This window comes from Opisthocomus hoazin, chromosome 2, assembly GCF_030867145.1.
Source record: "Opisthocomus hoazin isolate bOpiHoa1 chromosome 2, bOpiHoa1.hap1, whole genome shotgun sequence".
Classification (NCBI taxonomy): domain Eukaryota; kingdom Metazoa; phylum Chordata; class Aves; order Opisthocomiformes; family Opisthocomidae; genus Opisthocomus; species Opisthocomus hoazin.
In genome coordinates, this window is record NC_134415.1 from 41,080,897 (window position 1) to 41,094,926 (window position 14,030).

Consider the following 14,030-nt stretch of genomic DNA (forward strand, 5'->3'; position numbering starts at 1 on the left):
TGCTGGCTGGAAGTGAATATAACCACTGCCCTGGCACTAGTTTTGTTCGACTGTTGTGCTGGTCACTGTGTAAGAGAAACACTTCTGTCCTAGATGACATTGGTGTCTGTCTTGGTGAGGAAAAATGTCTGTTAAATGGCTCTTCTTGTGCTTTGCTTTCTGGCACTTCCTGCTAAAGGCAATGTTGTCCATTAAGTAGGGGAGCTGCCCACAGATGAACTTGTCTCAGTTCCTGCACAGTGCAAAATAAGTATTGAGTTTGAGGGCAGGGCCTCCACAGTGGTACGTTTTAAGTAGAAAGCAATTGGCTTCCACTTTCTGTGCTGGGACTCAAACCGTGTGTGCTCATAATGTCTTCTTTCAGCTACTAGCAGGAGGTCGTGTTTAAAAAAGATCTTCCTCTTGTCAGCAGGGTGTTAATTCTAGCACAAAGTCTGTTCACGCTAGCTCAGCACCTTGTAAATGCTTACGCTGCTTTCTAGTTCACAGGAGAGCGCAATGGAATCACAGCTCTGCTGTCAGCCTGTCCCACTGCTGTATGTAAACTGGTGTTTCAGGTGCATTGGTGCTGGTGGGACAAACATGGTGCAGCAGGGAGTGCACATGAGAGGGATGGGCTTGGTAGATCTCTTTCTTGAAAAGCAATTTTTTCCCTTTATTCTCTGGGAAATTACAGATGAGAACTTTAAAGATAGACCCTTCTTTAGAGATATTTGGGAATACAGGAAAAAGGTATGTATATTCTGCTTATCAGTGGAAAATTGCCTTGACGGTAAAATAACCATTATTTCCTTTATGATGACCCAGGTGAACACAAACTTGCATTTGATTCAAAGCAGTTCATCTTGGAAAGTACTGAACATGAGCTGTGTCCTGGAGTTGGTTCCAGTGATCTCATTCAGCATTGTTGCTCGCTCTCTTGGTTTCACGACACATTCTTTTGTGAATGTGGATTTTATTATGCTTCCTTTTCTCTGTGCATACAAACATTAACAGCCATTTCTTAGCTGAAGTGTCTATAACTGCATTTGTCACTCTCATTTGACAACATAATTTTTTCTTCCTCAACAGGCCAGCAAGGATAATCAACTGAAACCCGTGTGGAAGACATTAAGTCTAACAGGGGTCTTTTGGTGAAGATAGACTAGCAAGGTAGGGTCTTTCTATAAATGCTTGTTTTGGGTTTGACGCTAGTATGTTAGAGCTGTAGCTGTATTGAGCATTCCCACTTTTGGCTATGCTGTGCAGCCTACTGAAGCAAGAGCTGTTCAGTTTTAACACATTCATAAGCACTAAGTTCATTCCTCTGTACTTTACAAACATACTTTAGGGGATTTCTGTAAAGTTGCATGATAAAATAATTTTGAATATTTTATTCAAGGCCTGTCTTGCAAAGTATTCTGAAAAAATAACTTTTGAAACCCAGAATGTGGGCCTAAATCTTATGCCTGGCTTTTTGTGTCAAGAGGACAAGGCTGCTGCTATGGTGGTATTGCTTCCAGTTGTCTCACTGAAACAAGACAGATGCATTATGAAATAACCAGCAAGAACATGGGGTAGCAAAGTGTACATTGGTTCTCCCATGTGGCCAATGTTTCCCACTTGCAGAACTTCCTCTGGATTTAGATCAGCGTGGACCTAGCTGATCAGCTGTGCCTAGCAGACGTGTGTAAGATAGTTGTCTGTATTAAGAATTTCAGAACACTCGTTCACTGGATGAAAATGTAGTGTCTGCATGCTGGGGTGGTATGGGCTACCAGATGGGTAAAAATATATGTGTAAAATACAGTGGGTCATAAATAAGATGTGGTCCAGCTGTGGAAAAAAGTACCTTTTAGATTTTAATGTAGTAGGAAGAGGCCCAAACAATGTGAGTAACGATTCGGTTTGTATTCTAGCCCATACTTGCTGTAACACTGCTTATAAACTTGAGTCAGATGAAGGCAGTTTCTAGGGCTCGTGTACACATTCAGGGGGGATACACAAAGCGAAAAAAGAGGGAGAGAGAGAGAGATGCCAATGCTACCATGCTGTGAGCCCAGGCCTTGGCTTTCTTCAAGGAACAGGTTATGTATGAGCTGTTCTAGTTTGCAATCAGTGTGTAGACCATTATGTATTGTCTGGCTGATATGAAATAATCATACTTAAGCCACTGATTTCCTCATCAGAATACCTTTAGAGGGTGTGCCTCAGACCTACATTGATAAGGTAGGCAACAGCAGTGCTGGCTGGATGCCCTGCTCTTCCCTACTGCTGGCAAATCCACATTTACGTAGGCTTTGTACCCCTACTCCAAAGGCCAAGGAAGCCCTAGTAGGGTTCATTCCTGGCTCCATGGGTTTTTCACTGCCTGTATATTTGACATGGGGCAGTCTCCAGTAAGACTGTCTGCTTGGTAGACACTGTAGTTGCACAAGATAAATATTTTGATGCTGAAGCATACTTGTAATTGGTCATGACAGTTTAAATTTGAGTGGAAACAAGCAGAAATATAAAATGACAGGAGTGGATGTGGTGAGATTGCAGATCTGTAGCAGGCAGAGATGCAGGTGGAGACTGATCAGCTCGTGTAGCTTGCTCTGCTGCTGTGGGACTGGCTTGCAGCAGGGGGCAGGAGCCTTTTCCGTATCTGTGAACAAAAATTTACTTGTGCAAGATGCTTGAACACTATTTCTAAAAAAAAATCTTGAAAAATTCCGTTCAACACCTCAGGTTTGGGGTTATCTTTTCACCTGTCCCTGCTTTCTGGTTCTAACATCTGGAAGGTTCTCCCTGGGGTTTCTAGAGTCCTTCAGATCTAGGAATTACTTTAAAAATCCCAGCTTTTGAGATCAGGATTAGGAACGTTCAACAGTATGTGTGGCACTGCTATAAAAATACAGGATTGGTCTACATGTGCTTGTTGTGCAGGAGAAGTTACTCAATCTATACAGTGTTTATCACTACAAAATGCCCCTGAGTGCCAAGTCCACAGAGGAGCTCAGCTTTCAGCTACCTTTGGGGCTATAGGAGTAGCTGCTCACAGGATCCAGAGCTTGCTATGTGACACATCCAGCTTCCCCAAATCCATTCTGTTTTTGCAGCTACCCCTGCAAGCGTCCCCTCTCCCACACAGGAGTGCTGCCCTAGCGATGATTTTGACATGTAATGTTTTGCACTGGGAGCGCTCGGTTTCCCTCCTTGTGGCAGAGATAGGGAAGGTCGAAGTAGGCGAAAGCCTGAGAGCATGCACTCATTAGATTTTGTCTGTCAGCAAGCTGGGAATGTGAAATGCTCTGGTTGTTATAAAAGGCCCTTGTTAAGTAATCGCACTTCTCTTGCGTAAGTGCTTGTTTTTGGGAGGCTTCAGCCAGTTGGAGTCTGCAGCTCACAGAGAGAAAGCATGTCTAACTACTGTGATTTTATTTTTAAATAATGCGTGATTATTAATCTGCTGAAAGTCTCTTTAGATAAGATTGAGTGGTGGAGACTCCCCAGCACTACATCTGTAAGACGCTGCCAAAAAGCCTGTGTGGATCCTTGTGAGTAACACTTCTGGTTCTTCTAAAAGGTATTTGTGATTGATAACTGCAGGCAGGGAAATATTGCAGACTTTTATTGCCAGCAACAAATTAGAGGGAGGCAGGAGGTGAGAGACAGTAGCGAAATTATTGACTGGTTTTAAAATAAGGCTTTCCCCCTAGACCTCTCTAAGAAAGTATGGGTTTCTCTGAAGCTGTGTAATCAAGTCTCTTCTGAATATGCTAATAAAGAAGAAATGTGGTGCTGAATTCAATTACAGGACTGCCAGAAGAACATACATTCGGCCTCACAGTGAGATCAAAGGACCATCTAGTTCTATGTACTGGTTTGGAGTGGTCAAAAGTCAATGTTCAAGGAAAGAACATAGGAATTGGGCAAGTGTACAGTGATGTTTCCTCTCCGACTTTTTCCTAGCTTTCAGAAATCTGCAAGTCAGTTATGTCCTGAGTCAGGAATGATATCTTTAACAATGCAAGCAGATTTTTCTTTTCAGAATTTACTAATTCATTGTATCTGAAGATAATACGTTATTTTAGAATTTGACTGACAAATCTAATTGGGATTGGATATCTTGAGTTAAATGAGTACTTCCATATAGGACTTTCATTTAAAAAAAAAAAAGTGGTTTTCTGTTTACATGGAAGTGAAAAAGCAAAATCTTGTATGGATTTACAGAAAATAGAATTTCCCCTCCCACTTCCTGGTGATGCAGGTCAGTTCATGGACAAAGCCGGGAACTGTAAAACTATCCACTGAAGTGGGAACTGTAATTTACTAGCTCAATGCTGAACAGCTTAGAAAAACTCAGTTAATATTCCTGCCAACCCTGGCAGACATTGAACTGCCATTGTGTAGAGAAGGCAGCTCAAGTGCTGAGCTGCAAAGGGAAATAAAGCTGGTGCCTATAGTACAGGTGCGAGTACGCTTCCTCTTACAGGGTGGCACAGAACTCTTCCTTGACAGAACAAATGCTGGACTAATGGAGATCAGTTGGGAGTGTTCAAGTCACTACTTAAAAGCCTTGGGGAAAAAAAATGTAGTATGTAGATTTTATGATCTATAAAGTTCTCGAGACCTGCAAAAGTATTTAAATCTTACTTGCAGCCAGTAGACGAGGAGGTAATACCACCAGGAAAAGAAGTGATTATTTTGTAGGAGTTGCAGGATTAGAGAGTACATGTGAAAAGTTATACTGAACTAAAAGGCACTCTGTAAAGCCAGATTTTAATGTTTTCGTATCTCTTTCCTAAAGAGAGCAAAATTGATAGGCCTGTTTGCTTCAGCAAAATGACAACAGTATGACATAAGCTGGAATCCCTCTTTTACACTTGCTTGCTAATTATTTAGACTTTAACCTTTGCAATACATCCGTAGACATACCTGAGCTATGTCTTTTGCCCTATGCCAGTAAGTGATGGCTGGTGGCAGACCAGGCTGCTTGCTGAACACTCCATGGCTTCCCATTTCAATTCTGCAACCTGGCAAGGCCTCTGTGATTCTGTTCTTCAGGGTTGTCCAGAAATCAGGCAGCCCTCCATGGTTTTTGTAGCGTATGTTCTCTGTGTGAAACTGGTATGGGGGTCTTTGGCTGTTACAGTGTTAGGGATTGGAAGAGGGAGGTAACAGCCGAGCTTAGACAACAGGAGAGAGGTTTTTGCCCAGATCATCAGATTACTTCATGGATGTGGAGAGCTTACAGTCTTAAAAACCCATAAGAGACTATTAAATGTGCTGCTACTACTAGAAATCCTTGAGCTGCTGAAAGAGTGTTCTGGGTAAGTACCTGTTGCTTGCCCTGTTTTGGGGCTGCTCTCTGGGCTGCTGACACTGACTGCTGTCACCGGGATGCTGGTTCAAAGAAAGATGGCCCCTAGCCCATGCAAGGCCTTTTTTAGTTCTTATGAAAACACCACAAAAATTAGCATTTAACATGGTAAATTCCCCAGATTTATTTCTAAAACACTCTTTGGGTCATAGAACATACTTTAGGACAGCTTAACAACATTTCTAATTTGTTGCAGGATAAAATGGATGCTATACACAAGATGAAGATTTTTGTCATGTTCCTGTCTCTGGCCACATTCACAATCATGGTGATACTGAATGCTGGAAATGCCACTGGGATATTCAAAGGTAATGCAAGCAAACTTTTTCTCAGAGGTGGGGTTCATGCATTGTATCATTTAATGATACAAGGTGCCTTAGATGAGATAGATCTGTTTGTCACCTCACTACCTCTCCACATACACCTTGATTTGTGAAAGGTGGAAGTAGCTGGTGCTTTCTCCAGGTGTTACAGCCAGGTGCTTGAGCCCTATCCAGTCCCTTGAAACCCAAGTAAATGGTCTTGTCCCTGGTGAACCTGGATCTAGTGGCAGGTGAAAGCTGGTCTTTGCATATGCTGTACTTGTATCCCTGGTGGAAGCTGTTTGGGCTGCTGCTGTGGCTTTATAGAGGGCAATGGTGCTTGGTTTGAACGCTACCCAGCTGAATCTGTCAGAAACGAACATTGTGCTTCTCTCTGACTTTCATGTGGAACTGGCTTTTCTGGTTCTGTATAAGAGGGAAGAAGGCGCTTAGTGTTCCCCATAAGTGACAGTGATCCCATAAAGGGTGTCTAAAGGCAAGCCAACCTCAGCACACAGCTTGTTTTCACCAAGGGCATCCTCTCATCTCCCTTGAATCCACTGAGGTGTGGACTAAGCCCTGAGGAAGATTGCAGGGTTAGGGAAATGAGCAGTCTTTCCCCATCCTTAGTATGGATTAACACTTTTGCCTGCCGTACCATTCACTACTGCAGGTCTGTTCAGGACAACCCCTGGAAACATCTCAGAGAAATATAACACTGACTTCACACCAGCTGGCTGGACTTTCCTCATCTGGAATGTCATCTATGCCTGGCAGCTTGCCTGGCTTCTCTACGCCTTGTCAGGGATCTGTCGAAGGTATTTTCCCTGCTTAGAGTATAAAGGAGGGACATTGGCTCTTCCCTTGCATGGCTCAGCCTCTTACCCCCTTGTCTAGGGTTTCTAGTCAGAGTAAACCCACTTCTACTCCTCTTAACTTCAAATGCTGAAGCTCTGTTGCTCTTAGGTTCAGCATCCAAAGCTGGGAAGCACTTTGGAGGTGTATATGAACTGCGCTAATGTGTGGACAGCTTACAAAGCACGTAAGCTGTTCTGTGAAGCCTGGTTTCCACTAATTTGTATGATCCGACAGACTTATCTAGTAGCTGCACCTACCCACTGCTAAATGCTGAGAATCCATGGTGGCCAAAATTAATGAGTTAAGGAGTTAATACTTTGAGTCTTACTTGTTAGAGATCAGAGAATTGCCATTGGGAAGTCTCTTGGGGGATTGAACTGGACTCAAAGCTTTTCCTGGGGCTATGAGATCATTAACTACTTCTTGCAGTATCATGCAATATCTGTAATATTCAGTGATGTCTTTTGTGGGATGGACTTACATTGCAGCTCTTCTGTCAAAGGGGAACAAGAACTGCTTAGTTTGTCTTGTGTATCTGCTGTTTTCACATGACTTGTAAGCCGTTGCTCAGTTGATACTGGGCAACACTGAAGTTGAAGGAAGAATAAAGTATGTTTGCACAAAAGTGATCAAGTCCACGTACATATATGTGCAAGCACATTATGATCCCGTAAGCCTTTTTCCCTGGGAACTGGGCTAAAATCCCATGATCATACCACTGCTACCACCACCAGTGGCACAAGTTTTGCAGCATCTGTGGAGCAGTTCTTAGCACCCACTAAATCTGTGGTGGTGCAGAGACCAGCAGGAAGTTCTGCACCATGGGACAATGCCCTGATGTGGAAAGCCACAGAGACTGTACTTTGCATCAGAGAAGGCCGCAGAGGAGAAATAGTCTGATTTAAGCTTGAATGCTTAACTTTACCATAGTCCCTATCTCTACAAGGAGAATAAAGCCAGGAAAATCTGGCTGGTCAATGCAGGCATTGTTTCCCTTTCTCCATATCCAACTTTTTCCTAGCAGGAATGAAATTGGATGTGTTTACCTAAAGCCGGACTTGTTGCCAATACCTTTTTATGTGGTGTGGATTCTGAATAATGGCTTCAATGTAGGATGGCTGTTTCTGTGGGACCGAGAGTAAGTTGCTTTTTGTTACAAATGCGTTCTAACCATTTTGTTGGGACTATCCCAATACTTCATTTTGCACTTTTCCCTATGAGTGAACACTTAATCACACCTGTAAAACTCTATGGCAGGCCTTGGCAAAAGACAGCTTTCATAGAAATTGGGGTTATGATGCTTTAATCTTGCCTCTGAGGTAGATTTGTTATTGTCCAAGATCTCCTCAGAGTGGCTGTTCTTCTGTCTTTTTCTGCACAGGTAACACAGGGGCCATGCCTTTCTTCATAAATACAGTTAAGCTCCTTGCCTTGGATCTTTTTCGTAATCATGGTGACATGAAGGGCTCATAATAGCACTGTTGTCAAGAGGTGAAGAAATCAGCTGCAGTCAGGAAAATAACTTTGTGATTAACAGAGTAAACCAGCAGTATGTTAAAATGAGGGCTACATGTAGTGATTACCTTTATTAAAGGCAAATTAACCTAAAGTCAGTAAAGGCCAGACACTAAAGCTACAAATTAAGGCATTGTGACACCACTGAAAAAGTATATTGTACATTGTGTGTGTCCATGTATCTTTGTCCTAGATACCTCCTCCCAGCCCTGGTGCTCCTGGCAGCCATCACTCTTACTACCTGTGCCGCCCTCTTCATTTCACACCGAGCACTGAGCATCCATTCTTCGTGGCTTATGAAGGGTCACAAAGCTGAGCTCTGGATCATCCGCATCCTAGTAGGTGGCATTTGGGAGTCTGCTGTTGGTAAATGCTAAAAAAAAAAAAAGCTGCTGAAGGTGTCAAGAATGAAAAAGTCAATGACAGGAGATGAGTAATGAGTAAGGGAAGATTTCTGCCCTGACTTTAACTTACGTCTGCTGCAGATATATGCAGGTTTAATTGCATCTCAGTTTCCTATCAGACATCATGGGAACAATTCAGAGCAAGGTATATCCCTTGTACTTCTCCAGCTACTACAGAATGAAGTTTTCAGTGATATATGAAAACTTCACCCCAGTCTTGTGTTTGGGGTGGAGAGACAACTATTTCTTGCAGAAGGAAAAGCCATTGCTAAGGGTGACTTCTGTTGCTATAGCTAATGGTGATGTCCCTGTCATATGACTACAAAAATTTATTAATTTCGTATATGGGGAAGTGTACGCTGCTCAAGGTTTCAAATACAGCTGCCTTTCTGAGTTCTGCCAAGTTCTGGAAGAAAATTACTCTTCAGCTGTCTGAGAAGCGTGGATGTTTGGCAAACTGCACAGAGAAAATAAGATAAACATACTCCATCACTCCTCGATTCCCTCCTGGTTCCTCTTTCCTAGCTCCAACCTGCTGTCCCCAGACCCTTCCTACTCACACAGAATGCCTCACACTGCAGTTCCTCCCGTGCCTGCTATGTGTGCTTCAACCACTTTTGGTTCCCTTGCTTGATGTTGGCATTGCTCAGTGAGAAAGTGGATCAGCTGAAAAAGCATGTCAAAGGAGCCAGGATGGTCTCCAGTGGAGAGGGAGTCTGTAAAGCTGGGAGTCTGCACAGAAAAGTTCTTACTGACTCTGCTGGAAATGTCTCTAAATCTCTTGGCCCAAACTGGGAGCAGGCTCAGTTTACATCTTTGTATTTCAGTTCCTGAGACACCAGTATAACACAAGGAACTGGGAATAGCTGGATTCCCCATCCACTCTCAGGAGTGACTCCAGTCCTTGATATTGCCTGCTGCAGGCTCCACATAGCAAAGTCGTTTGCTATGAGCTTGTTGAGATTCAAAAAACAGTTCTCTGCCAGTTACAGCAGCCTGCAACAACTGGGCTGGGCAGCCAGGTAGACTGTCCACTTTGGGGTGCGGGTGAGAAACATCTGCACCTGCCACTGGGATGGATCTCTGAGCTACTTTGGGGACTCCAAAGATTCAACTCTTCTCTGTGTCAAGGGACGACTTCTGCAGCTAGGTCCAGAAGGCTGACTTAACTGTCCCAGGACCTATGGGTCACAAAAGACAAACAGGAATTACTTTCTTTATCACTGTTTGTCATCTTGCTGTGCTATATGGCAGGTACAGAATGGGCTGGCGCTGTATGCAACATGGACCACCATTGCCACTCTGCTGAACTTTGCTATTGTGTTGATCTACAAGTGGAATGTGTCCAACGAGACTGCAACAACTGCTGCTCTAAGCATCCTTGCTCTTGATCTAGTGATATGGTAAGCAAACTTGGAGGTTCTCACCAAGCCTGAAAGACCTCTTCCAACTCTCACAAATGGATTGAACCTCAGTTGAACCAATTCTGTCATAGTCTGTCCCTGTACCAACATTGAGTACAAAGGCCTATGTTATAATTCATAGCAGGTGAACAGGGAGCCTGGGGCAGCACTTTTCTTTCGTGACCCTCAGCAATGCCAATAAGTACATGCTGTGGGCCAGGAACCAGGTTGCCACAACTTACATGAGCCCAACCTAGGCTCACAGGTGAGGGCTTGATATGGTAAACATATGAAACACAGCTCTTTTTTTTTTTTTTTTTTTTCCCTAAACTTACCTCTAGATAATTTTTTAATTAATCTTCTGAATTTTAGTAAATGAACAATTTCAGACTCTGGTCCAAACTAGCCTGCAGAAAAAACATTCTTTGTCCAATTCCAGTATTAAACTTTCTGTCGAAGAAAAGGTACTGAGAAAATGCTTAGTCTGGTGACTCTCTTTCTTCACAGGTTTTATCTAGAAAACTTCTTCCTTGACAAGCATGTCCGCTATAACCTTACCATCTACCCAGTGGTCATAATAGCTCTGACTGGCAGCACATGCAAGAATTTCTCATTTTCATCCCCAACGACCAACAACATTTTTATAGGTGAATCTTTTGGACTACTTCCAACTCTTGTAAAAGAAGGCCAGTAAACACTTCCACATCTTTCCTGTGTATAAGGGGCAGAAAGGCATACTTGCCTCTTGGAAAGTATTACTTATAAAAAGCATAACTAGGGATTTATTAGAAGGTGTTCATTTTGCAAAGTAAAGAGTAGAGCAGAAATCATTGACAATGAGTGCTGGGGCTGGATTCAAACCTTGTGTTGCCTCAAGCTCCCTTTCCAGTGCGATAGTTTGCCCTACAATTCTCCATCATCCACTTGAGTCCTCTGCTGGTATCTCCACCAATGCATGGTGGGCCAAAGCAAGAGCAGGACTGGCATGAAGGCTGTGGAATTCCATTAGCATTATATCCCTTGGCATACAGCAGCAGAGAGTAGGTTTCTGACCCAAGGAGGAGTTTTATCTAAATTTCACTATGCAAAACCCTGCACATATTCCTTTCCTAAGCAGAGCTCAGGCTAGCCTTAACAAGTTTTCCTGGGATTATATGTCTACTGCAGGCCACTGCAGCTGAGTTGAGTGTAGTCATCTGTTGTAAAAGGGCTTAAGCTGTCTGAATACTGTACAGTCACAGCCTGGAAAAAGCTATGCCATTATGACTAGTTATATGCTGGCTTGAAAGGAACTGGGCTGTATGAACTCTGAATTCTGCTGTAGCAGTCAGAGATGCCTGTTCCCACTGTAGGGTCAGCAGAAGGGAACACGTTCCCACGCTTCAACCTTCCCACTGCCATCTACCGTTGACTAAAGCTAATTTCTGAGCTGATACCACCATTACAGCCACTCCAGTACACATTCCTTTTTGCTGTAAAGGCAGCAGGAGCCTGGTAATGCCTAAAAGCATCCAGCAGAATTTAGCAGAGCTTGTCTGTCAAAGGCATGAGGGCACTGGAGACTCCTCTCCTGATGGTTACAGCCACCAGGAATGTGGAGGTATGTGTGATCTCTGGCAGACATCTGTGTTCCTGCAGTAAGTGCATTTTTACCAGCAAAACTTTACTCTTAGTGGTTCAGCTAGTTTGGCTGGTAGGACACGAATGTGCTTTTCCCAGACTAGTGCATGTTTCTTTACATAGTTTGACTATTCTTGGAGTGTTTTGTTAATGTAATGCATTTTTATTCCTGTGTTCATAAAGCCTCCCCCTCTTAGACATGCTTTGACCTGGCAGCATTTGGTGAGTTTGACTGGAAAGCAGTGAAACTGAGCTCTGTGAAATACAACTCTGATGGGGGGTAATGACTTTTATACAGGGGGGGTTCTTTTTTCCTCTTTTGCTGAATGTCCCCTGTATTGGGAGCTGGGGTATGATGAGAAGCACAGATCTTTCTCTCATGTACTAACATGCTTCTGCACGTCTTTTCTAGTTGTTCTACTGGCAATGGCTTGCTTGATCTTTGCTGTTCGACTGGGACTAGTCACATGGAGACACTGTAAGAGACCACTGGAAGCATCAGAAACCCTGGACCCATCAGGCACAGTGGCCTGAGACCTCTGACAGGTTGTGGCAGATACTTCAAAGGGAGAAAAAAGAATTGGGCATCCGCTGGTCCTTCCTTCCAGTATTGATTGCCTTGTGCTCTTCTCTAACTGTTTCCTTCCACTCCAAATGCAGATGGTTTATGTCTGCAAACCTGTCCTGCTTACCCAGTTCCCTCAGATCAGTTACTTACAGTCCCACCTTGAATCTCTATGCTCCTTCATTTGGTTTGACTCTGGACCAGTGCAGGAAAAGGTCCTTCAGCTGAACAGCCCTGTGCACCTTTGACTGAGCTGTGGCACTATGTTCCTGCCAGTGCAACGAGGGCTGTCAACAGGCACTTGGCAGGCTTGCCCAGAGAGTTGTTCATATTCTTTCCTCAGTAGTTCGTTTTTCTTAAAGTGCTGCTTGAAGTGAACTGCCCCTGGAAGTCAAGGTGGGCAGCGGGAGGTCTATCATTCCTTTGGCTGTTCAGTTCTGGGTATCTACAAGCCCCAGAGGTGTGAGTAGATCTGCAGGCAGCAAGTGCTCCCTTTCCTGCTTCTCTTCATCGTGATGGGAACGGATACTACAACTCTAGAGATCTAGTTTTGTCTGTCAGCTCTGACATGCAAGGGGGGAGGAGGAATGCCTGAATACTTCTGACACAATTGCAAGCTTCCAACCTATTTAAGCTTGTTGTAGCTCTAGAAACTGAAGATGCATTCACTACTCAGCATACATTAAGGTATCTGGGTCTCTGCCCTGGTTTTTCCTGACTTTCTCAGTAAAGCTAGTCACTATGTCAGTACCTCTATCTGTGGAACCACAATAACAGCAGCTTCCCGCTGTTCCTGCTCTGCCTGTGAGACAGATGAGATCTGGGTCAGGCAGCAGCGGTGGGCTTCCTCTTCCTGAGCTGTGCAGAGTGAGTAGTGCACAACTTGTGCTGGCTGGATGCCTCCCACTGGAGGATGGTTTGCAGCCACTCTGGCAGGAGGGTAGATGTGCAGACAAGATGATACCTGATCTTGGGTAAAGCCTGCTGCTTCAAAGGAAGCCTGTTCAAGGGGAAAAAAAATTTTTGAACTGGTGGAGTGAGTTCAACCTGGAGCAGTGTTTTCTCATGTGGTTTCGCCGTTTCCGGAGAGGTATTATGAAGCCTAACAGTGGATTGACTGAATTGTTGGACCACTGTTTCTATTTCCTGTGCCTACCTGAGAGTTGATGGTGTCTCACTGGTGCCTGGAAAGTGTTCCTACATGGTAGCTGCTTTCAAATGCTAAATAGCTTGCAATGCTATTACAAAGGTAAATTCTTCTAAAGTAGTATGTGCTATTGTGTTTGGATTTAACAAAGAACAAAATCAGTGTAATGCAATTAATCTTGTCATTCAGTTGCACTATTTTTTGTCTTTTTTTTTTCCAAATAAAGCAACTCATTCCACTAGTCTGCTAATTCTGTAAAGTGTAAGCAAATCACCAAAAACAAGTATCCTGGCTCCTACCTCGTGCCCTGGGTTCTTCAGGGACTCTCGTGCCTTTCTGGGGCTAGCTACCCCTCCCTGGCTGGGGTGCTCCTGGGTGTCCTCAACAACCATAGAGGCAAAGAATTGGGCGATGCAGATTCCTATGTATGACTGAAACTCCTCTGCCCAGCACCCTGTTCATTAAACTTCTATTTTGTAAGCTCTGCTGCCCAAGACCTCAGCTAGCATGTTCCAAGCAGCCTCTATGTAAGCTGCCTTCTTTCATACAGTGGTATTAAATCCACTGGTCTGTGGATTAAGGAGTCCAGGCAAGGTGAGTAGCTGGTGTGAGGCTGTGCAGCAGTTACTTCATGGGAATACCCAGAAGATTTTTCATCTTCCTGAGCAAGAGCTCTGCAAACGGCTCCTGGACCAGGGCAGCTGCACTGCCTTTCCACAGGACATTAAAGAGAGCCTCCAGGGGCTTTCTCGATGTCTGTAGTGGTCAAGTGACTAGAAACTAGACCACAGGGTACAATTCATTTATTAATTCGCTGGGGAGAGTCAATAGGATTTTATAGAAGGAAGTCACGTCTTGTAAACCTTCAA

General features: G+C 43.9%; 1 protein-coding gene across 2 annotated transcripts; it reads left to right on the forward strand.

The window, feature by feature from the left end:
* The first annotated feature begins 1,101 nt into the window (after window positions 1–1,101).
* On the forward strand, window positions 1,102–13,350 carry LOC104333347 (uncharacterized). Of its 2 annotated transcripts, XM_075446169.1 has the most exons (9): window positions 1,102–1,152; window positions 3,450–3,521; window positions 5,544–5,655; window positions 6,323–6,467; window positions 7,532–7,645; window positions 8,216–8,360; window positions 9,681–9,829; window positions 10,337–10,476; window positions 11,862–13,350. In XM_075446169.1, the coding sequence occupies exons 3-9, from the start codon at window positions 5,550–5,552 to the stop codon at window positions 11,981–11,983; spliced, it is 921 nt and encodes a 306-aa protein (XP_075302284.1). In that variant the 5' UTR covers window positions 1,102–1,152; window positions 3,450–3,521; window positions 5,544–5,549; the 3' UTR covers window positions 11,984–13,350. The 2 variants fall into 2 exon arrangements, with proteins under 2 accessions (XP_075302284.1, XP_075302276.1); XM_075446161.1 differs by lacking the exon at window positions 1,102–1,152 and having other exon boundaries at window positions 3,386–3,521.
* The last annotated feature ends 680 nt before the right edge of the window (window positions 13,351–14,030 follow it).

Coding starts and splice junctions, on each gene's coding strand:
- LOC104333347 (XM_075446169.1), top strand. CDS start 5,550: ATGGATGCTATACACAAGATGAAGATTTTTGTCATGTTCCTGTCTCTG. Junction 8,361..9,680: donor TCTGGATCATCCGCATCCTA/GTAGGTGGCATT, acceptor GCTATATGGCAG/GTACAGAATGGGCTGGCGCT. Junction 9,830..10,336: donor GCTCTTGATCTAGTGATATG/GTAAGCAAACTT, acceptor CTTTCTTCACAG/GTTTTATCTAGAAAACTTCT.